General features: G+C 35.4%; 1 protein-coding gene across 2 annotated transcripts in view; it reads left to right on the plus strand.

Annotated features, from left to right (window-relative positions):
• GLRA3 (glycine receptor alpha 3) overlaps positions 1–24,722 on the plus strand; it is a 210,766-nt gene that overhangs the window by 105,431 nt on the left and 80,613 nt on the right. For both annotated transcript variants that reach the window (XM_077144360.1, XM_077144361.1), the window contains exon 4: positions 21,530–21,753. In XM_077144360.1, coding sequence (XP_077000475.1) covers positions 21,530–21,753 — 224 coding nt within the window. The remainder of the gene's footprint in view (positions 1–21,529; positions 21,754–24,722) is intronic.

Raw genomic sequence — 24,722 nt, forward strand, 5'->3', positions numbered from 1 at the left:
AAATTTAAAACAATAAGTGTGCTGGTACCAGAGAGTAGGGTGCTGCTATGATTTGCAAATACCAAACATGTTAGAACTGTTTTATAAATGGATAAGGGGAAGATCTGGGAGGAGTCAACCACTATAATTTATTCCTTATAGAAAATATGACCACAAGGGATCCAAGGAGCCAAAGGGACCAACCCACAAAGTAGGAGTGATCTCCCATCCTGATACCCATGTGGAATGCCTCAAAACTCCCAAATTCCCAATGTTATTTGTAGTCCTCTCTACTCTGCATCTCCCAGAATGATAGTGACCAGGGTGCCTGCATCCAAATACATCCATAAAAGTTTGCTCACTGCCCAAAAATTGTACATGGACTTCGGTATATGGCTTTGGTACCTGGGGGGAGGATGGAGCCCTTCAACCCTAGGCCATTTTCAATTTAGTCAAATCTGGGTGGAGAGTTCCTTCCCCAGGGCCAGATTCCTCATTTAGGCCCAAGGGGAGAGGATAAGATGTTCAGGATCCTCCCCCTCTTCTACTACCTATATGTGAGGATTTTGAAGAAGGGGTTGGATGTGGGGACATTGTCCCTGTTGAGCCCATAGCCCTCCTAATTTCTATTTTCAAAGTTGTCCATTGGAAACTAGATCCCCTGCTCTAGTAGCATGTTCTGAAAGGAAGGGCATGATAAACCATTCAGTTGCATCTCCCAGAGAAATCCATGGGTAAGTAGAAAAACTAGTTTATTGCCCTATTTAGGGGACCCCTTTCTAATCCACACTTTAACCTCAAGATGAGTCTAGGTGGCCTGAGTGTGGGTGGGTCTAGTTCCAGAATGAGAACAGAAGAGGCCATGAGCTAAGTAAGTGTACCTGGTTGGTCTCCACCTATAACTACCTACCCAACTCCTTACCATTCATGGGAGAGATTCTCAAAATCCCATTTATGTCCATCCTTCCTCAAAAGGATGACAATAGCCTCCCTTAAGTCCCCCAGTCATAGGTCAACATCTCTACTCAGGCTGTATAGGGCAGGAGCAACCATTCAGTTTAGCCCACAGATACATGATTCCTGTGTTAATCAAGGGGCAACAGAGGGTATATAACAAAAGTAATAATAGAGAAATGGAAGATTTAATGTCTCTACTAGCTGCCTGCAGTCTCTTGCAAAATAGAAACACACTGAACACTCGTACACACAGAGACACACAGAACACACATATAAAGTAGACGTGTGTATAGTCATAGGATGGGCTATGATTCAGCTGTAAAGATGAATGAAATGGTGGTTCCCCTATATCATGGGTGAACCTCGAGGCCCACCTCTTGAGTGAAATAAGCCAAACACGGAGGATAAACATTATATGACCTCATTTATATGAAATATCTACAGCAAACAAATCTATACAGAAAGAGAGTAGATTCGATGTTAGCAGGGGCTGCAGTGGGAGGAGGGGAATTGTGGCTTCATGAGCACAATTTGTTCAGGGAGATGGAAAAGGTTTGGTAATGGACGTACAGCTGGCGTTACAACCTGATGAATGTGATTAGTGCCACTGAAGTGTACACTTGAAAATGACTAAAATGGGAAATGGTGTACCATCCATATGTTGCTACAATAAAATTATAAAAATAAAAAATAATAATAATAAGCACAGATGGAAATATACCAAGTACCTGCATGCAAACAAACAAGAAGGGAAAAAAAGGAGGGGTCGGTGAGTGGTGGAAAATGACCACTGAATGTGCCTGTGACTTCCACATCCATTAATATAAAAATATTAAAATATGTCATGTTGTCTACCCAAAAAACTGTATCTAAAGATTGATTGCATTTTCATTTAATTCCGATTTTGATGGGTTGCTTTGATTAAATTATATGAGTAGATTATGGATTTTTATAGTGATTATTTGCTTTGAGGCTAAAGAAGCAAAAATTTCATTTGTTACTCTCAAAAATTGCCTTAAATAAGCATACAATAGTCAATAATAATTTATAAAGGAAGCTATGACCGCTACAGCTTTGCAGTGCAGTGAATAGCCTCCACATGACTTCTTGGCCAATCTTCAAGTCAATTAATAGCTAGATAAGAATTATCTGGATTGTTCACAGAGAATATATCTTCCAAGTACAATTTAATTTTATCTTGGACAGATAATATTTTACTCATAAAACTTTTCCAAAACATGTGTATTAGTTAGGGTTCTCTAGAGAAACAGAATCAACAGGGAACACTTGCAAATATAAAATTTATAGAAGTGTCTCACGTGACCGCAGGAATGCAGAGTCCAAAATCCACAGGGCAGGCTGTGAAGCTGATGACTCCGATGGAGGGTCTGGATGAACTCCACAGGAGAGGCTCACCAGCTGAAGCAGGAATGGGGCCTTTCTCCTCTGAGTCCTCCTTAAAAGGCTTCCGGTGATTAGATTAAGCATCACTCATTGTAGAAGACACTCCCCTTGGCTGATTACAAATAGAATCAGCTGTGGATGCAGCTGATGTGATCATGATTTAATCCTATGAAATGTCCTCCTTGCAACAGACAGGCCAGCACTTGCCCAATCAGATAAACAGGTACCACAACTTGGTCAAGTTGACACATGTCCCCAACCATGACAACATGATTGTTTAAAATTTTTCGACTTCTAAATATTTGATACTAGATACTTTATGACATAAACTTTCATAAATTAAAAGATTATTCCCAAAATTCATGTGATTTAAATTTCTGAAAATCAAAATATAAATTAAAATGAAAAAAATGTGATAAGTCCCTGTGTTGAGAACAATCTGAAATTAGTGAAAAGAATTATTAGAATTTTATTTACACACTTCTTTTTGTCTATGCAGAACAAGCATAAAAACAAAACAAAAATCCTTTGCCAAGAACACCTATTCTTTGTTTTTAATACCTAAACCATATCCTTTCTCCTAACAGTAAGCCTCTAAGAATTAATAGTTCACTAAAATTGTGAAGGGAACTGTGAACATTACACAAGACATAATAGAATGCATTTCAAAAATATGTAGCTGCATACACTAAAAATATAGGTCTCTTTAAACTGGAAATACTTGAGGTAAAGAGTCCTGGTTTGGATCATTTGTTTACTTTGGTGATGTTTAATGTTATGCAGTTTCAAAGTAAATTCTCTTTCATTAGTCAGCTCTATAACATTAATGCCAATTACGCATGATATGAAACCTCATTGTGGGAAGTGAATAGATACACTCTCACAGTGGCAGGCATTGCTATCATGAAAAATATATGCAACACAAAATAGAGCTATTAGACATTTTCAGGATTAATCATATTCCTGAAAACGTATATGGAAGTTCAATTTTAACTAGTAAGTTTTTGCATTCCAAATTATATTTATAGCTTCTACATGAAGTTCAAATTGAACTATTAATTTTTTGCATTCCAAATTTTATTTATAACTTCTAGATGAAATTCGGTGTGATGTATGTCAATGTGATGGCTCAAAGCTGTGTGTACCTCAGAAAATTATGTTCTTAAGGCTAATCCACAATAGGTACGGAGCTCTTTTGTGAGGGAGGAAGGGAGAACCTTTTGCTTAGGTTGTTTCAGTTGAGGCATGCCCCATGTGGGTCTTAATCCTCTTACTGGCACCCTTTCTAAAAGCATAAAATAGAGAAAAATACACAGAAGCTAAAAGAGAAACACACGGAAGCTCAGAAAGCAAGCCACAGACGGAGCAGCCCAAACAAAGCAATGGATCTGGGAGAGAAGGACCAGCAGACGTCACCACGTGCCTTTCCATGAGACAGAAGTCCCAGATCACCAGCAGCCTATCTTCCGGAAGAAGGTATCATCCTGTTGGTGTCTTGATTTGGACATTGTCACAGCCTCAGAACTGTAAACCTGTAAGCTAATAAATCCCCACTATTAAAGGCCAGTCCTTATCTGGTGTATTGCATATTGGCAACTTTAGTAAACTAAAACAGTCAGTAATCAATTATTGTTTCACTTATTGCCTTCGGTTTCCTTCTGTTATGCAGCTATGATTTTATGATGATATAGTTATATACATGGGTAGCTTTACCGTTCTCTTTCAGAACATTATATATTTGACACTCATCAGCTTGCATATATAATTATCTTAATAATATGTTCCAAGTTTCTATAAATTGAACACATGATCTCTTTGTTCTTAAATACACTTTAAAAACACATATATCATAAAGTACAGCACGATTTACACCATACATACATTCCAGGAATCTTGCTAGTTCTAAGATCTTCAATACATGATTATTTTAAGACTCTATTACCCATCTTTTCAGTGTGAAGTGCCTCTTAGCTTTCCTTAAAGTTTTCTTCCCATAGAAGACATTTCTTAGAATTTCTTGCTTAATTTAAAGAGCAGCTGTAGCATCAATTGACAACGGGATGTTCTGAAACAAAATTATGGTTTCTTTTCCCAAAGACTTTAATTTTTTTAAAGGTCCAACCCATATTCCAGTAGTAGAAGAAGAAGTGTTTAATAGAAACGCCCCACCAAAAAAAAATTCAGTTCAATGCCCACATGTCGTAGATACGCAAATTTATAAGTGCTCATGTGTAACCATTATGGGTAAGTTCATTTTAACATGCAAATTATAAAAATACTATTTAAAAATAAATAAAATCAAATTAAATGAGCAAATTCCATGTTGGAGTGAATGGATTTGTGATATATATTTTGGGTCATGAATGGAAATAGTAGTGACAGGATTTCCAGTCTGTGTGACCCAAACCAGGAGGAATATTGAAATTTTCTCTTCCTATTTAGTGTAACACAAAATGAAATCAATAGGACTTTAAGATCTGATAAGTGGGCAGAAAAATGGGGCAGGAAATTGTGCCATTTCCCCCACCTGCTCACTTACAGGTTTGCTGACTGAAGTTGATGTGAAGGCAAGAGCACATTCTTTCTAGCTGTCTAGCTCACCTTCTCACAAGGCTGAAAATTAGACATTGAAGAACTGAGCAGGATGCTTAAGTGAGCAGAGGAGAAAAAGGGGTATTTCTAAATGAATGAGGTCTTGGGGAACACCAATATGAAGCACGTTAAGGCAGAGGATAACTTGTTACCTTACAACCACAGAGTGACATACAGTACTGCTTTTTTAAGGGAAACTACTGGAAGGACTGGCTCTGTGCAGGTGTTCATCTCTAAAGCCATTCGACCTTGAACTGAATGAACTATATTAGTCGAAATAAATCTCTTTCAGCTTCTGGGGAATGTTCCCAGGAGTTAATTTTATTTTTTCAGAAATTCCTGCATTGGAGTGTGAGCATTAGGCCATGTTCTAACTGGAATATAGCTCTTTTATGTTTTTGCCAGTATTTTCACATGCAAACTTGTATTTAAAACAGAAGTTAGTAAATGAGACAATGCTATTACATTGATTTAACACAGATTATGTACTCTAGCCAATCCTGATAAACCATGTGGTTGCTTTAATTAAAGTGCCCATCAAATACCATTATTACTGGAAAAATGCTGTTAAGTTATGAAAAACACAGACTGATTTTGTTCATATTTCATTATATATATATATATATATATATATATATATATCTCGAACCTGGGTCTCCAGCGTGGCAGGTGAGAACTCTGCCTGGTGAGCCACACTAGCCTACCCCATTTTCTATGTATTTTTGAACATCTATTTTAATATGTGGAAACTCTTTGTTTTGTGTTTCAGGATTGGTACCCAATGAGTTTTTTTGAATTAAAAAAAATTTTTTTAAGTCATTCAGCCTCTTTCTAGAAGAATAATTAACCATATAGATAATGAAGAATTCAAGGACAGATTTGAGAGAACCTTTCCAAGCCTCTAGGTAGTTCCAATAAGATGGTTTCCTCCCTGCAGGTTTAGTCACTGAGAACTGAAAGGTGCTTTCCTAGTGGGCGTTATTCCAGATGCAGCAGCCCCAGAGCCCTTCCCTATTTGGTCTTTCTTATAGTGGCTGCAGCGGTCAGCATGGGGTACGGCGGTGGTGACCTCAGAAACAAAACCCTCACCAATGCATGTTCCTGTCTTGTGCTTTGTGATGCACGGGGCCCCACGTTGTGCTGCACTTCACAAAAGGAAGATCCTACAAAGCCAAACCAATGACACATTGTTAGGGGCCTTGGACTTTGTCTTTATTCATAGATAAACGTAAACTATTTTCTGATCATTTTGAAATTGGCCAGGATCTCTGATCATAACTCGTTAAAACAGGAAGAATCTGAAGTTATGTCTCCATTAACCATGATCTCTTTTGGCAGTCATTTTCCTTTAAATGTTTCACCCTATCCAGTGACTGGCAAAAAATAAACAAACAAAGAAAGAAAAACTATTCTAGAAACCTCTTTAAAAAATGAGAATGCTAATGTATGGAAACAAATTAAAAAGAAAAACATCTGGATTAGTCTCCCATCACTGCTTTTATAAATTGCAGCATACTTAGCGGCTTAAAATGACACAATGAATCATTTTCAGATCTGGAGTTCAGAGGGTCACAATGGACTTCACTAGGCTAAAATCAAGGTGTTTGTAGGGTTGCCTTCCTTCTGGACTCTCTAGGGGAGAAATCCATTCCCAGACCTTCGCACCTTTTCTAGCTTCTAGAGATCATACGCATTACCTGGCTCATGACCCTCTTCCTCCATCTCCAAAGCCAGCAACGGCTCAGGTTTTCTCATATCACAGCCCTCTGACACTGACTTTCCTGTCTCCCTTTTCCACTTAAAAGGACTTTTGTAATTATATTGGACCCACTTGGATAATCTCCTCTCAATATCCTTTTTATCACACCTGCAAAGCCCCTTTTGCCATGTAAGGTAACTTACCCGCACATTCTGGAAATTAGGACATGGACTTCTTTAGGGAGCCATCGTTTTGCTTAACACAGCATCATTTAGGCTCGGCTAGAAAGATGCTAATAATGTTCCTTAAAAATTATAAAATATATTCCAAAAAGGCACATAGATGTTAAAACACAACAGTGAATAGAGTATTTCCAGGAAAGAAGACTCATTTTGCATTTAGATATTTAAAAATTTTGTATAAAACTATATGCATAATATATGTAAGTGGTGCAGTATAATATAATAACATAATTATTCTTGAAACCACCACATAACTTCAGAATTAATTAATTAGAGTGCTGCTTAAAAGTCAGTCTCCACATGATACGTGTACAGGTCCAATCTGTAGGCACCAGAACTGGAGAAGAGAAAAAGTTTATGTACTAAAACTTAGCCTTGTGAAGTCTGGAGGACAATGTTTACCTAAGATCTGTCTCCCTGAGCTGTAAAGATTAAGGATTTTTATTGGATAAAACAAAGACAGGTGGAGATAAGAAGGTTAGGGCTTTTGGCACATGGAGATAGATTAGGAAACATTTAAACTTAGTGTTGTAAATTGGCTATTATCATTGGCTGTGTCTGCATTAAAATTAGGGCTTGCAAGTAAGATCTTATCACTAGGTGACAGGTTCCGATATTTTGAGGAGTAGACTTGTGATTTTGCTGCTTAAAAGTTCGCGGCATTAACAATGGATGAACCTCTTGCTTTCTTTCAGGTCATATATTTCTTTTTCCTGTTGGATCTGCCCACTTTGATTTCCACTCGCAGAGTATTTTATGTCCCGGGTCACCTTAAGTTCAGGTTTCTTCTTTTAGCACACGCTTTCAAGCATTAAAGAAACAAAGCATCTGGGTTACAGTTCAGTGAGTTGCAACACTAACAGATATTTGCTTTTAACTGTATTATAATATATCAAAAAGTTAGGAAGCATTTAGGTAATGATTCAGTAATTATAGTTATATATTTTTGGTGCTCCATTACATTAGTGGACGTTTTACTAAATGCGTCATGAAAACTGGCAGCTTATAAAACCAAATCTGTGAAAACTGAATTTGAATCTGAAATGATAAGGTCAAATTTATCCACAGTCTTTCTTAGAAAGTTGAAAAATTCCACCCTTCCTGGAGAAAAAGGCATTGATGTCACTGCTGTTTTCATTTCATCTTCTCTTACACCTTCTCTCCCAAATGCTTAAAGACTATACCCATTAATTCTAGACAAAATAGATATACATACATACAAATATAACACTCATTCTATATTAAGCAATTATTATATAGGCAATTGAATAAAGACAGAAAATGTAAAAGTACAGTAATGTTGAAATATAGTACATTAATACATAAAGTTAATGATAAACTTGAGAGTAATAAATCTGAAATTTTCTTCAAGCTGCTGTGCATCAGATTTCAGTGTTTCACTTCTCTGTTAGAAATTCTTATATGGCAAATGAAAATATTCCCAGTACTAAAACACTAATTTAGTAACAGAAAATACAATCAAATTTCTATTTAATATGGTTCTAATATTCATTTATATCTGAAAGCTAATATTTAATGAGTGCTTACCCTGTGGTAGATACAGTTCTAAGTACTTTATGTGAATCAATTCAACACTCACAGCAATACAATCAAGGAAGCACTGTTATAATCATCCCATCCTTGTTGTACAGATTGGAAAAGTAAGGCACAGGGAGCTATTTATTGGCAAAGCTGAAATTAAATCCTAAATAGATTGTCTCCTGAGCTCATTGAATTGCTCATTTTATATAAAACATGATAGGTGATGCTTATATTAGCATGCTGTGTACACATAAGCAACACACACACTCACACTAACATGATTATTAATCTTTTTCATTATACCATTAGTCCAGAAAATGGGAGCAAGAATTGAAATAATTTACTTCTCCCCTTTTAAAAGTACCTATGAAAGGTCTCATTGGCAAATTTCAATAGCCAAATCTTAATGGCAATAATGTTCCTTTCTTATTCTTTCATAATTCCAAAGTCACCTTTATCAAAATCAACTATTTTATAGAACACCATAACTAGGTTACAAAATATGTTGTCAATTTTGTATCACAGATCTTGTAACACAGATAGTTTTCAATATAATTTTACTAGAATGTATTCCTAGATGCTACTGTATATCTACTAAAAGAAATGATTCTAGAAAATAAATGTGAAGATGAAAATATTTTACTCTGTCTCCATAAATTCAATATTTAAATTCTGACAAACCAGAACAAACTTTGAATGGAACGGAAAAATGCAAGCATGATAAAGCTGTGCTCTCTGAATACATATTGGTCTTGGAAGACATGAGCGAAGCCTCAAAACTGGAATGAGTTGTGTAAGTATTAATGAATGAGGATTGTGGATTATAGAGAGCTCACAAAGATGTCAGTGGCTCTTGTTATAGTTCTGAGAATCCCATACAACAGCACAGAGATCCTAAACATTTTTTATGTAATTATATTGAGATATCTTCACACACCAAATCCATCCAAATTGCACAATCAGTGGTTCACAGTATCAGCACATAGTTGTGTATTCATCACTATAGTCATTCATAATACATTTGCATTACTCCAGAAAAAGAAATTAAAAGCAAAAACAAAATCCCAACCACCCCATACCCCATACTCTTGCCTGTTCTTGAACACAAGTATTGCAGTCTACCAAACTTGAAGCCTACAGTAGAGGTAGGTTAACTAAGACAGTTCAGTGTTGACATGTATACCAGCGGGGGGAAAAAACATCCAGAAGTAGATCCATATAAACACAGGCAACTGATTTTATTTATCTATCTATCTATCTGTTTATTTATTCTTGCAATACAGTTACACAATCATCAAGATCAAGATTACTGGATTCCAGTTCAACAACTTCAGTTATTTTCTTCTGGTTATTCTTAAACTCTGGAAACTAAAAAGAAATATGTATATATTAAATCAGTTTTACAGTTTGTTTTAGTTTGCAAGCACCTAAAAGGTAATATGCCAGAAGTAGATTGGCCTTTAAAAAGGGCATTTATTAAATTGCAAGTTTACAGTTCTAAGGCCATGAAAATGTTCAAATTAAGGCATCCAGAGAAAGATACCTTAACTCCAAAGAAAGGGCTGATGAAGTTTGGGAGTTTTCTCTCAGTTGGGAAGGCACGCTGTGACATCTGCTAGCTTTTTCTTCTCATTTCCTCCCTAGGGGCATTTTCCTTCTGCATCTACAAAGTTCTCTGGCACTGTGGGCTCCATTGGCTCTGTTGGCTCTAAAGCTTTTTCCAAAATGGCTCCCTCTTTTTATTTTTGTCTTACATAATGAAGTTTAATATCTATGTCAAATGAAAAAACTTTTCATGTACTGCATCTTTGCGTAGTTTAAATCAAACATCTCTGTTGTATTTGTTGAAAATGTCATGTCAAAGGACATCATAAACAAACAATAAACCACCAAAACATATTTTAGTATTATAAAATGCAGATCTATTTACTCAAAAGATACAGTAAATTTTTGCATTGTAGAGTGAACAGTGATACAGAAGTAAAAACTAAATACCATAATTTAATAAAAACACAAATAATTTTCCTTGCAGAGGGAATTTATAAACACAATGAACCATATAAAAACAGTGAACACAACTTAATCTTTACTTGTAATGACTCATTATTATTGTACCTATTAAAGATTTAAGGCACAGGGAAAAGATCAAAGCAAAAATATAAAAATATGCTTTCTCCAAACTTCCCCATTCTCATATGTCATTACATTTGTGATAATAACTGAAGCAATCTATTAAATCATATTATTTAAGCTGACAAAATTACAGAGAATTCATTTGACACCATTCAAAAACAAAAGGAAAGTCATTCTTGGCTTCAGTCAATTTAGCGTCACTAGTTACTTCCTGATGACACAAATGCTTTACGGTTTTCCAGACATTTTCAATTGTTCCCTAATTCCCCACCTCCTATAGGAAGTCATGCTTCTTCAAAAACAGTATTTTTTCCCTCATTAACACATGGGAATATTCATTCATTCTCTATCCAAGTTACTCAGGCTTCCTTGGTAGGAAATACACAAATTTTATGTGATAAGAGCAAAAATCAGACCATCTATGTAACAGAACATCTTTTTTTTTTTTTTTGTATGCTGTATGGTGGGATCACATTTCATGACTTTTCCATGTGATCATCCTGTTATAGCAGCAGCATTTTTTAGGTTTTTTGTTAGTTTGTTTCGCTTGTTTGTTTGATTTTTGGTAAGTGCACGGACCTGGAATCGAACCTGGGTCTCCCACACGGCAGGCGAGAATTTTACCATCAAACTACCCTTCCACCCCCTAAATAATAGGGACTTTTTTTAAAAGTAAAAATCTTATGGTATTCATGAAAAGGATATTTAATAACACAGAACTGTATGTTCCTCATCACTTCAGGAAAACAGACAAACCCTAAAAAAATGAGGGTTCCTTTCCAAAGAATATTATAGTCACAGAATGATTTGAAAGAACTTCTGCACTGACTGAATATTGGATAAACTATTGAAACCAATAAGTCATGCTTTTATTCTATTTTTAGTCCACCTGACTACTTCATAACAAAAAGAGTCCTTAATATATTCATGCAAATCATACACACATGTTCACAAACAGTAGTGAAAATCGTTCAACAGAGCTTGTGTTGTATGAAATAATCTGTACCTAAAGTATACGATAATTTATGGCTGATGACAAAGAAATGTACTCTATAGTTACTTCAGGAAAACAAGAGAAGTATCCTGGAGAAGCTACATAAATATATAACATATATAATATAATATATATCTTCTCACATTTAAAAATATCTAAATAAATATCCTAGAGAAGCTTTATAAAGATATAATACTTATCTTCTGACATTAAAAAAAATCTAGTTAGTTTAACACCCTTTCCTAGAATAAATTCCTCATTAAAATGCTGATAGTCTTCTTAATTTGAAAATTTTAAGTTTTAGTCTTCTTAAAGTCTCAGGGGAGCAAGTTTAAAATATCATGATAAACATCATTTCTAAGCATTTCCTCTTCACATTTTTACCGCTGTTTCTCTCAACTTCACCCAAGAGCCTTATTCTATTAATATGCTGTGCCTAAAGAGGACTTGTAAATGTTTTAAAGTGTATGAGTGCATCTATCTGTGTAAGTATTTTATACATATAAGTATACCTATATATTATATTTTTGTTAAGCTTGGCAACATTCAGATGTGATGTTTTCTGTTTAGCAATTAATACACTTTTTAAATTTGGTTTTGCTACTTACTGAGAAAAAAATAAAAGTAAAACTAATTCTTAAGGAAAGTCAGTTAACAAATAAACTCCTCCCTATAAGGCAGGTCATTTGAACATAAATTTTATGGATTTGGAAGAGTTAGCATGAATAATTATATACTGGTACAGATTCACATTCTTGAGCTTACAAAGATATCCAGCTGACACCAAGTCACATTTGTATTGGATGGTTGTCTCTATAGACCCACAACAGAAACTAAAACTTTTAGAATAAAGCAGGAAACGTGATGGTATATCCTCTTTTCATCAGCCTAGAATACCACAATTGCCTCCAAAAGCATAAAAAAATCTTGATAAATAAAAAGTTATCCTATGGTCACAGAGAAAAATAATGAGCAAAAAATAATCTTTTAGCCGTGTATCCTATTTTATAACCTGGAAGTCCAAGGGCGGGTAGTAGCTATTTTAACAGAAGAAAAGCCAGGCAAAATATCTTTAGTATTAAAATGACTTTGGTTATAATTGTCTTATTTGCTCTGCAAAATGTTTAATGTTCAATTCCACCAAACAACCAGTTGTCGCAAGTGCCTTAAATTCCAATGAAGTTTAAGACAAGAGTTTCATAAAATTAAAACAGTGACATCTATGTACATAGCATTACAAAGAACTAACATTTTAAAGCACTTTGCTGGTTATTATATAAAAGCTACAAGGAGTTTTTATGGCAACCTCTCTATAAAATAATGCATGGAGCCCACTCATGATCTCTTCAGCCCACTCATATAAATGTTCCACAAACCCATCCGTAAGTCTCATTTAATTTGTGGAGTTAGTCTGTCACAGAGGACATCATCCTCAGGAGGAAACTTCCACATTTGGGAGGTGAATACACTACCCACATTTATGTTAATGTCACCCCAAAATGATGTTCCCTCTTAAAGAGCTCCATTAAACAACCCCATGTTCAATGGGTGGAGACACACCTCCATGGAAACCACCTAAGCAAAAGTTACCACCAAGAACTGGGTGGGACACATCTACACAGAAACAATAAAAAAGATCCCATCCAGCAGTACTGAATGAAGATTAAAGAACTTGGCTTATCTGGGGAATACAATAGCTTCAAACCAGCACACAGTCGTTTGTTAAATCTTAATTTCCTAGTTCCACCTTCTCCCTGTTATTTGATCTTTCTCTCAATCTTCAGGGGTATCTGGGCAATGAACATTTTAAATTCTTATGCTGGAAAGGGGTGTTGAACTTTTGGGATAGAGGAATGAACCTGGTTGTTCTTGGAGAGAGTGGCATGTCTGGGTTTCAGGACTTATCTAGTCTAGGATCAATCAGGAGGTCTTAAGTTTCTGAAAAAATAAACTTACTAAGAAAAACTTTTATAGACTTAGAGTTTAGGATGCTCTCTAGGGTTTTCAAGAATACTGCTGATTAGAGCATGGTGTATGGTGGCAGTTTGAAGTATCTGGCTGAAGCTTGCATAAGAGTAACCTCCAAAATGACCAGCTGACTATCTGAAATCTCTTAGCCACTGTACTTTAATTTTTCCATTTCTTTTCCTCCTTTTGGTCATTCTCAATCCCACAATGCCAGTGCCAGGCTCATCCCAGGGGGTCATGTCACTCTTGCCAAGGAGACATATACCCCTGGGAGTCATGTTCCATGTTGTGGGGATGGTAGCAATTTGATCTGCAGTTTAAAGAGAGAGACCACATGACCAGAAAAATGAAGCTCTCTAAGGGATAATTCTTAAGCATAGTGACATGCAGGCCTATCTTAACTATTGCAGAGATATGTCTCATTATGATTCAAAACTGAGGGCTTGGTTTTCAAAATTAGGAGTCCTTAATGCCTGAGAGAATAACAGAAATTCCCCAGGAGAGGAAGTTTAATAGTTCTGCCTTTTTTCCCAGTCCTTCAGAATGACTTTACAAATATGTTTACATTTTCTGCACCAAGTACTCTGAAATTTACCCAGGTATTACATTAACCTGTATAGAATAATAAGATCTTGTTCCCTATTCTAGGTTACATGTAATTAGGTTGTTTAAGTAAGCTGACAAGATAGGTTAAATTCAATTGTGTACTGCAGAAAATTTTAATTTTGGACCAAATAAAAATCCCTTTCTTTGGTCATCCACAAGGGTTGAAGTTTTAGAATACAAGCAAGATCATCCTTCACTCTGTATTCTAATCTATCTTAGTCCTAGCCAGGTCCATTTCACCCATATCTCTAACTGGAGTCTGATCTCTCTTTCAGCTTCTTTAACAGTTGCTGTATGGAATAACACCAGCTTTTTGAGCTGCAGAACTCTGAGTCTCAGGTGTTCCACAGATATCCAATGTTCTTGCGAACTACCAGTTATACACAAAGCATAGCATCTCAAAATTTAGAAATGATAGTTGAAATACAAGAATAGATGTGACTGCTGTAATAGCTTATAGTCCAGGAGTGTTTCCAATGAGCCTTATTTGAACATTCTGTATTACTTAATCATCAATTGCCCATCAAGTGCCCAATCATTGCCCAGTTTCTATCCCTTAATAACCTATGCACTCAAATTCACTTCTCAAAGTTTGCTCATTATAGTTATGTTAGTGAGACCATACACTATTTGTCCATTTGTTTTTTGGCTTATTTCACTCAATGTAATGTCCTCAAGTTTCATTCTCCTAGTTGCATGCCATATGACTTAATTTCTTTCTGCAGCCACTCAATATCTTTCATATGCATACACCACATTTCTCCCTTCATCATTAAGGATATCCTTTAGCCACCTCCATCCAATGCAAATTGTGAATAATGCCACCATAAACATCAGTGCAAAAATGCCTATTCATGTTCTGCATTCAGTTCTCCCAAGTCTTTGTTTAATAACAGGGTTGTAGGATCAGGTGGCAACCTTATACTTAGCTTCCTATAGAACCTCCAGAGCCCTGCAGAGGGGCTGCCCTGAAATTCCCTACAAAAAATCACATATTTCCCTATGGTAAAATTACACAGTAACTCACTCACCACCACAGTCTATATGAGAACATTTCAATTCCTTCCACAAAGAGGGAAGAAGAGAAGAAAATAAAAAAAAGAAACAATAAGAATCAAATACCCCTTTATAATATCCCCCTCATTATTGACCTTAGCTTTAGTATATTGCCTTTGTTACAATTAATGAAAGAACACCACCATGTTACTGCTAAACAGAGACCCCAATTTGTATTAATTATATTTTTTCTATATGCTGTCTGATTTTTAACACCTTACAATGATGACCTTCAATTGTTCTCCCTCAAGTAGACCTTTCTTATATTTGTAAATTTTATCACTAACATTTTCCACTCTAGATTTCACTATGTTATACAGCCTCAGATTTTATCCTCTATCATTCCTTCTCATGTCATATATGCTCCCAACCTTCCTCTTTCAACCATACTCACCTTCAGCTTTGTTCATTATACATACTGTATTGTTCGACCATCACATGGTATCAGGCAACCATCCTATAGTATTGTGCTATCCATTTCTGGATCTTTACAATCAATCCTGTTGAATGTTTTGTACTCCTTCAGCACCAAGTGCCCAAACTCTGCCTTCTTTCTATCTCTTGATAACCTGTGTTCTCTACTTTGACTCTCAAAATTGCTCATTATAGTTGGTTCTTATCAGCGAGAACATATAGCATTTGTGTTTTCCTTTCTGGTTTATTTCACTCAATGTAATGTCACCAACGTTCATACATGTTGTTGCATGCTTCATGACTTTATTCTATCTTACAACTGTGTAATTGTTCTAGTTTGCTACTGCTAGAATGCAACATACCAGAAAAAGAATGATTTTTAAAAAGGAGAATTTGATAAGTTGCTAGTTTACAGTTCTAAGGCCAAGAAAATGTCCTAATTAAAACAAGTCTATAGAAATGTCCTATTTAAGGCATCTGGGGAAAGATACCTTGGTTCAAGAAGCCGATGATGATGGGCGGGCCGCGGTGGCTCAGCGGGCAAAGTGCTTGCCTGCTATGCCGGAGGACCTCGGTTCGATTCCCGGCCCCAGCCCATGTAACAAAAACGGAGAAACAGAATACAAGAAAATGTTTAAAAATGTTTCCCTTTCTTCCATCCTTCCTTCCTTCTCTCTGTCTTTCCTTTAAAAAAAAAAAAAAAAAAAAAAAAAATTTAAAAAAAAAAAAAAAAAAAAAAGAAGCCGATGATGTTCAACTTTTCTCTCTCAGCTGGAAGGGCACATGGCGAACATGGAGGCATCTACTGGCTTTCTCGTGGCTCTACCAAAAAGGGACTCTCCAAATGCTTCCTCTTTTAAAGGAGTCCAGTAAGCAACTCCACCTTCAGTGAGTGGAGACACACCTCCATGGAAATCATCTAATCAAAAGCTACCACCCACAACTGAGTGGGTCACATCTTCATGGAAACAATCAAAATGCTCCCACCCAGCAATATTGAATGAGGATTAAAGGGCATGGCTTTTCTGGGGCCCACCACAGATTCAGACCGGCACAGTAATATTCCATAGTATGTTTATACCACACTTTGTTTATCTGCTCATCCATTGATGGACATATGGGCTGTTTACCTCTCTTGGCAGCAATGAAAATGCCACTATAAACGTGTGTGCAAATATCCTCTTGTGTCCCTGGTTCAGTTCTTCCAAATATATACCAAATAATGGAATTGCTCAATCAGATGGCAATTCTATATTTAGCTTCCTGAGGAACCACCAAACTGCCTTCTAGAGTGGTTGCACTATTCTACATGCCATCTATTGCAAATGAACGTAACTTTTTCTCTACATGCACTCCAGCACTTTTAGTTTCCTGCTTGTTTGTTTTTTTTTTTATAATGGCCATTCTAGTAGGTGTGAAATGATATCTCATTGTGGCTTTGATTTGCATTTCCTTAATTGCTAGTGACATTGAGCATCTTTTCATATATTTTTGAGCCACTCATATTTCCTTTTTGGAAAAGTTTCTTTCCATGTCTTTTTCTCATTTTTTTAATTGGGTCATTTGTCTTTTTGTTGTAGAGTTGTAGGATACTTTCATATATTCTTAATATTAAATCCTTATCTGATATGTAGTTTGCAAATATTGTGTCCCTTTGCATAGCCTGCCTTTTTACTTTTCTGACAAAGTCCTTTGATGTGTAGAAGTGTTCAGTTTTGAGGAGATCCCATTTATCTATTTCTTTTTTCCTTGCTCATCCTTTGGGCATCAGATCTAGGAAACTTAAGGATCTCCTATTACAAGAGCCTTAAGATATTTCCCTATATTTTCTTCTAAGTATTTTATGGTCTTAGGTTTAATGTTTAGGTCCTTGATCCATTTTGAGGGTTTTTTTGTTTGTTTGTTTTTTGTATACAGTGTGTAGTAGGGGTCCTCTTTCATTCATTTGTATATGGATATGCAGTTCCCCAAGCATCATTTGTGGAAGAGGCTGATCTGCCCCATTTGAGCCAACTTGACTGCCTTATCAAAGATCAATTGTTCACATATGAGAGGGTCCACCTCTGAACATCCAATTTGATTCTATTGTTCTGCAAATTTCTCTTTATGTCAGTAGCATACTGTTTTGACCACTGTACTTTGTAATATGTTTTAAAGTCAGATTGTGCAAGACTTCCCACTTCAGTTTCCTTTCTCAAAATATTTTTGGCTAGTTGGGCCCCTGTCCTTCCAAATAAATTAGCTTGTGGATTTTTCTATTTTGACTAAGTTGTTGAGATTTTAATTGGTATTGCATTGAACCATAAATCAACTTGGATAGAATTGACATCTTAACTATATTTGTTCTTCCAATCCACAAACTGGTATCTTTCCATTTATTTAAGTCTTTTTTTTATTCCTTTTAGCAAAGTTTTATAGTTTTCTGTGTATACATCTTTGATGTCCTTGGTTAAATTTATTCCTAAATATTTTATTTTTTTGCTTGCTATTGTAAATCAAATATTTTTCTTGATTTCCTACTCAGATTGCTCATTGCTGGTGTATAAAACACTACTGATTTTTGCATGTTGATCTTGTATCCTGCCCCATTGTTGAACTCATTCATTAGCTTTGGTAGCTTTACTGTAGATTTTTTGGGGATTGTCTGTATATATAGGATTGTGTCATCTGCAAACAGTAAAAGTTTTATTTCTTCCTTCCAAGCTGGATGCCTTTTATTTCTTTTGCTTGCCTAATTGCTATAGCTAGAATTTCCAACGCAATGGTGAATAACAGTGGTGACAGTGGGTATTATTATCTTGTTCCTGATCTTAAAGAGAAGGCTCTTACTCTTTCCCCATTGAGTACAATGTTAACTGTAGGTTTTTCATATGGTCCCTTTATTATTTTGCTGAAGTTTTCTTCTATTCCAATCCTTTGAAGTGTTTTCATTAAGGAAGAATGCTGAATTTTGTCAAATACTTTTTCTGCATTAATTGAGATGTTCGTGTGTTTTTTTCTTTTATTGATGTAGTGTCTACATTAATTAATTTCCTTGTGTTGAGCCACCCTTGCATACCTGAAATAAAACCCACTGTTCATTGTGTACAATTCTTTTAATGTGCTGTTGAATTTGATTTGCATGTATTTTGTTAAAGAATTTTGGGGTCTATATTTATTAAAGAAGTTGATCTGTAACTTTCTTTTCTTATCTATCTTTGCCTGGCTTTGGTATTAGGATGATGTTGGCTTCAAAGGTGAGTTAGGTAGATTTTCCTACTCTTGAATTTTTTGAAGAGTTTGAGCAGGATTGGTATTCATTCTTTCTTGAATGCTTGGTAGAATTCACATGTGAAGCCATCTGGTCATGGTCTTTTCTTTTTGGGGAGATTTTTGATGATTAATTCAATCCCTTTATTTGTGACTGGGTGAGGTCTTCTATTGCTTCTCAGGTTGGTGTTGGTTGTTCATGCTTTTCTAGGTAACCGTCCATTTAGTCTAGGTTGTCTAGTTTGTTAACATATAGTTGTTCATAATATCCTCTCATTATCTTGTTTATTTTTGAGGGCTCAGTAATTATGTTCACCCTCCCATTTCTCATTTTATTTATTTTCCTCCTCTATCTTTTTCTCTTTGTGAGCCTAGCTATGGGTCCACTGATTTTATTGATTTCCTTAAAGTACCAACTTCTGATTTTATTGATTCCTTTGTTTCCATGTTCTTAATTTCATTTTTTTGTTCTAATCTTTGTTATTTCTTTCCTCTTCTTTGTTTTGGGGTTAGTTTCTGCTCTTTATCTAGTTCCTCCACATGAGCAGTTAATTTCGTGATTTTTCCTCCTTTTTTTTTAATATAGGCACTTAGGGCAATGAATTTTTCCCTCATAGCACTGTCTTTGCTGCATCCCATAAGTTTTGATATGTTGTAGCCTCATTTTCATTTGCCTCAAGATATTTACTGATTTCTCCTGTAATTTCTTCCTTGACCCACTGATTGTATAAAAGTGTGTTGTTTAACCTCCGTATATTTTGAATTTTCCAGACTTCTGCCTATTATTGGTTTGCAATTTCATTCCATTGGATCCAAGAAGGTGTTTTGTATAATTTCCATCTTTTTATACTTATTGACACCAGCTTTTGACCTAAAATGTGGTCTATCTTGGAGAATGATTCATGAACATTTGAGAAAAATGTGTCTTTTCTGCTGTTGTAGGGTGCAGTGTTCTATAACTACCTGTTATATGTAGCTCATTTATCATGCTATTCAACATCTCTCTTTCCTTTCTGATCCTCTGTCTAGATGTTCTGTCTGTTGAGATGAGTCGTGTATTGAAGTTTCCAACTATTATTGTAGAGTTGTTAACTTCTCCATTCCAAGTTGTTAATATTTGTTTCATGTATTTTAGTGCACACTAGCTCAATACATAGGTACTTATGATTGATGTATTGTCCCTTTTATTAATACTTAATGTCCTTCTTTGTCACTTTTCATTGTTTTAGATTTGAAGTTTAATTTGTCTGATATTAGTATGGCTACCCCCACTCTTTCTGGTGTTGTTTGTATGAAATATCTTTTTTCAGCCTTTCGTTTTCAACCTATTTTGGTCCTTAATTTAAAGTGAGTCTTTTGTAGACAACATATAGAAAGGTCTTGTTTTTTAATCCATTCTGCTAGTCTATGTCTTTTGACTTTCTTCTACCATTTTGTCTTTGGGATTTTATATGTCATGTTTCATGTTTTCTCTCTCTGTTTTTATGCTTACTAATAGTATTCATTTCTAGCCTCTTCTCCAAACTTTTTCTCTTGCTGCTTTTAGAATTGTCTCTTTGTTTTTGACATTTGACGATCTGATTAATAAGTGTCTTGGCATCTATTTGGATCTATTCTACTTTAGGTTTGCTGTTCTTCTTGAAACTGAATTTTATGTCTTTTATAAGAGTAGGGAAATTTTCAATGATCCTTTCCTCTTTTATTCTTTCTCTACCTTTTCCCTTCTTTTCTCCTTCTGGCAGACCCATACATGTATATTCATGTGCTTCATGATGCTATTCAGTTCCCTAAGGCCCTGCTCAAGTTTTTTTTCATTTTTCCCTACCTGTTTTTCACATGTAGGATTTCAGATGTCCTGTCTTCTAGTTCACTAATCCTTTCTCCTGCCTTTTCAAATCTGCTGTTGTATGTCTCTATTGTGTTTTGCACCTCTTCTATTGTGCTTTTCATTCCCATAAAGTCTGCCTTTTTTTCTCAAGCTTTCACATTCTTTGGTGTGGGTACCCTGTGTCTTGTTTATATCCTCCATCTCTTTTCCCACATTTTCCTTCAACTCATTGAATTGATTTAGATTTATTTGAACATTGTTAGATGTTTCAACTCCTGTATCTTAGTTGAGGTGCTGGTTTGTTCTTTTGGTTGGGCCTTAGCTTTATGCTTGCTGGTATAAGTTGTGATTTCTTGCTGGTGTTGAGGCATCTGATTTCCTTACTTAGTTTATTCTGGAGGTCCTTTTATCTTTTTTACCTAGGATTTCCTTGTTGGCTGGTTTTGTTCTCTATCTGTTCATCTCTCTCACTGGTGTCATCCATATGTCTCAGACAAAAATCAGGGGCAGGGTCCCATGCAGGGAGTCTATATCAGCCTCTGTGGGCCTGAAATATGTTCGGGAACATCTCTGCAGTTTCAAATTCCTTGCACTTTCCAGTGTGCCCAGCAGAGGGTGCTGCTTAGTAAAATCGGCCTCAGAAGCTGTTTGCCTTTGGAGCCCAGGCTGCATCTGACTGCGTGGGGCTGGAACTGCAGGGTTCCTATGCCCTCATTTTGCTGACCAAAATCTGGCTCAATGTAGGTCTTTGTTTCCCACTTTCCCCATGGAAGAGGACTCCCCCTGCCATCCCAGTTTTCATCCAAACCCCTGGCAAGGACCTCTTAAACATTTCAAGCAGGGTTTTTTCCTTTCTTTTATTCCAGGATTACAGAGTGAATATCTTTCTTCGTCAGAAGTGGAATGATCCTCGCCTAGCATATAGTGAATATCCTGATGATTCTTTAGACTTGGATCCTTCTATGTTGGATTCCATCTGGAAACCTGATTTGTTCTTTGCCAATGAAAAAGGGGCTAACTTCCATGAAGTTACAACAGACAACAAGTTGCTAAGAATTTTCAAAAATGGAAATGTTCTTTATTCAATAAGGTGAGTCATAGACTTAATTTCTGATATCAGTGAAACAGAGGCTTCCATTTTTATGTGAAAGATTCTATTTGTGGTGAAATTTGGGATGGAATACTACTATATTGTTCCTTTTGTGTTCCTCTAATATATTTCCCAAATATGTTCAATCAAACAGTAACTTAGAATGCTTTTTATTTGCATTTCCCTAATGCCTAATATATTATGCTTCTTCCATGTGCTTGTTGGACATTTGCATATTTTATTTGAAGATTTCTCTATTCAAATCTTCTGCCTATTTTAAAATTTTGTGTTGTTCGTCTTTTAGTTGTTGAGTTGTAGGATTGCTTTCTATATTTTGGATATTAAACCCTTGTCAGGTATGTGGTTTATGAATATTTACTGCAATTGTATGAATTGTCCCTTTATTTTCATGGTCCTTTGATGCACAGAAGTTTTTCATTTTGTGAGGTCCCATTTATCTATTTTTCTTTTTTTGTGCATGTGCTTTTGGTGTAAATTCTAAGAAATCACTGCCTAACGCAAGTTCCTGGAGATGCTTCTGCATGTTTTTTTCTAGGAATATTATCATTTTGGTTCTAATATTTAGATCTTTGATCTATTTTCAGTTCACTTCTATAAACTGTTTGGGGTATAGCTCTACTTTCATCCTTTTACATGTGGATAACCTGTTTTCCTATTTTCCCAACACCATTTGTTGAAGACACTATTCTTTTCCCCATGCATGGAATTAGCAACTTTATCGAAATTACTTTGGACAAGATGTCAGGGCTTATTTCTGAACTCTCACTTTATTTCATTGGTCTATATGACTTTCTGTACCAATACCATTCTGTTTTGATTACTGTAGCTTTGCAATAAGTTTCAAATCAGAAAAAGTGAATCCTTTAACTTTGCTCTTGTTTTTCAAGAAATTTTTGAGTAATTGGGGTCCTTAGTCTTCCACACAAATTTGAGTAATGGCTATTCCATTACTGCAAAAGAGCTTGTTGGAATTTGAGTTGATATTGCATTTAATCTGTAAATTGTTTTGCGGAGAATTGACATCATGGTAAGATGTCTTTCATAATTGAGTGTGATGCTAGGGTGGGTTTTTCATGTGAATTTTATCATGTTGAGGAATTTTCCTTCCAACCCTAGTTTTCTCAGTGTTTTTATAAAGAAGAGTGCTATATTTTGTCAAAATGCCTTTTCTGCATCTATTGAGGTAATCTTGTGTGGGTTCGTGTTCATTCTGTTAATGTGGTGTATTATATTAATTGATTTTCTTATGTTGAGCCATACTTGCATAGCTGAGATAAATCCTATTTGATCATGGGTTATTATACTCAATATGTTGGTGGATTCAGTTTCCTAGTAATTCTCAGGATTTTTACCTTTATATTTATGAGGAATATTGGTCTTTTCTTTTCTTATGTTATCATCAAGTTTAGTGTTAGGGTGATGTTGGCCTCATAAAATCAGTTAAGCAGTATTCCCTCCTCTTCAACTTTTTGGAAGAGGTTGAGCAGGATTATTGCTAATTCCCCTTGGAATGAATTATCTTTCTCCATCTCTTTACTTTTAATCTATCTATGTCTTTATATTTAAAGAGGGTTTTTTTTATTTAAACTTTTTAATTGTGAAACGTAACATATTTACAAGAAAGCGATAAATTTCAAAGCACATTTTAACAAGTAGTTACAGAACAAATTTGAAGTATGGTTATAGTTATAATATAATAGTTATATTATAACTATTATGTTATAGTTATAATTATACAATTATAATTATAATTATAATAATTATGTATATAGTAATTATAGTAGCTGTTATAGTTATATATAGTGGTTATAGTTCCACAATTTCAGGTATTCTAAGACACTGGAGACTAAAAAAGAATCCATATAACATTTCAGTATTCATACTCACTTGTTAAATCCTATCTTCTCTGTTACAACTCCTTCTCCTTTGATCCTTCTCCCACTCTTTAGGGACATTTGGGCAATGACCACTATAACGTCTTGTTGCAAAGTGTTGTCAACATTATTGGGTAGGAGATGCAACTTATTGATGCTCTTGGAGAGACTGGTAACTGGATTTCAGGGCTTATCTGAACTAAGTACCATATGGAGGCTTTAGGTTTCTGCAAAATAAACTTAATGAGTGAAACTTTTACACAGTCTTAGATAGAGCCCTGAGTATTCTTTAGGGTTTTCAGGAGTACTGTTGGTTGCGGCTTGGCATGCCATGGCAATTAGCACTATCTAGCTGTGGCTTGCATAAGAGGAACCTCCAGAATAGCCTCTTGACTCTATTTGAAATCTCCTAGCCTAAAGTGAGTTTCTTGTAGACAACATATAGTTGGGTCTTATTTTTTAACTATTCTAATTACCTCAGAATTTCATTAGTGCCTTTAGACCATTCACAGTTAAAATGATTACTAACACAGTTGGATTAATATCTACTGTATTCGTAAATGTTTTCTATTTGTTGCCCTTGCTCTTTCTTTCTATTTTAGTCTTCCATTCTGTTTGTGCCTTGTCTGGTTTTAAGAGAGCATATTATACAATTCCATTCTCTCTTCTTTCAGCATATCAATTCTACTTAACAAAAAAAAAAAAGAAGTTAATGTTTAACCTAGAACATGTTACAACTAATGTAATCTAAGTCCACTTTCAAATAACACTGCACCACTTCACAGGTAGTCCAGGTACCTTATAATACAGTATTCCCAATTCCTCCCTCCTGTCTCTTATTACACTGCTGCTAGTAGTTAATTTATACATATGTTATAACCAACCAATCTATTGTTGCTATTATTATTTTGAACTATTATCTAATTAACAGTTAGATAATTAATTAATTAATTAATTAACTGTTACGTTAATTAAGATATAAAAATTTAAGATTTCATTTTACTTTATGCCTTTCCTTTTCCAATTTTCTTATTTTCTTTCTGTAGATCTGAGTTTCTGACCAATATCATTTAC

Source organism: Tamandua tetradactyla, chromosome 26, assembly GCF_023851605.1.
Source record: "Tamandua tetradactyla isolate mTamTet1 chromosome 26, mTamTet1.pri, whole genome shotgun sequence".
Taxonomy (NCBI): Eukaryota; Metazoa; Chordata; class Mammalia; order Pilosa; family Myrmecophagidae; genus Tamandua; species Tamandua tetradactyla.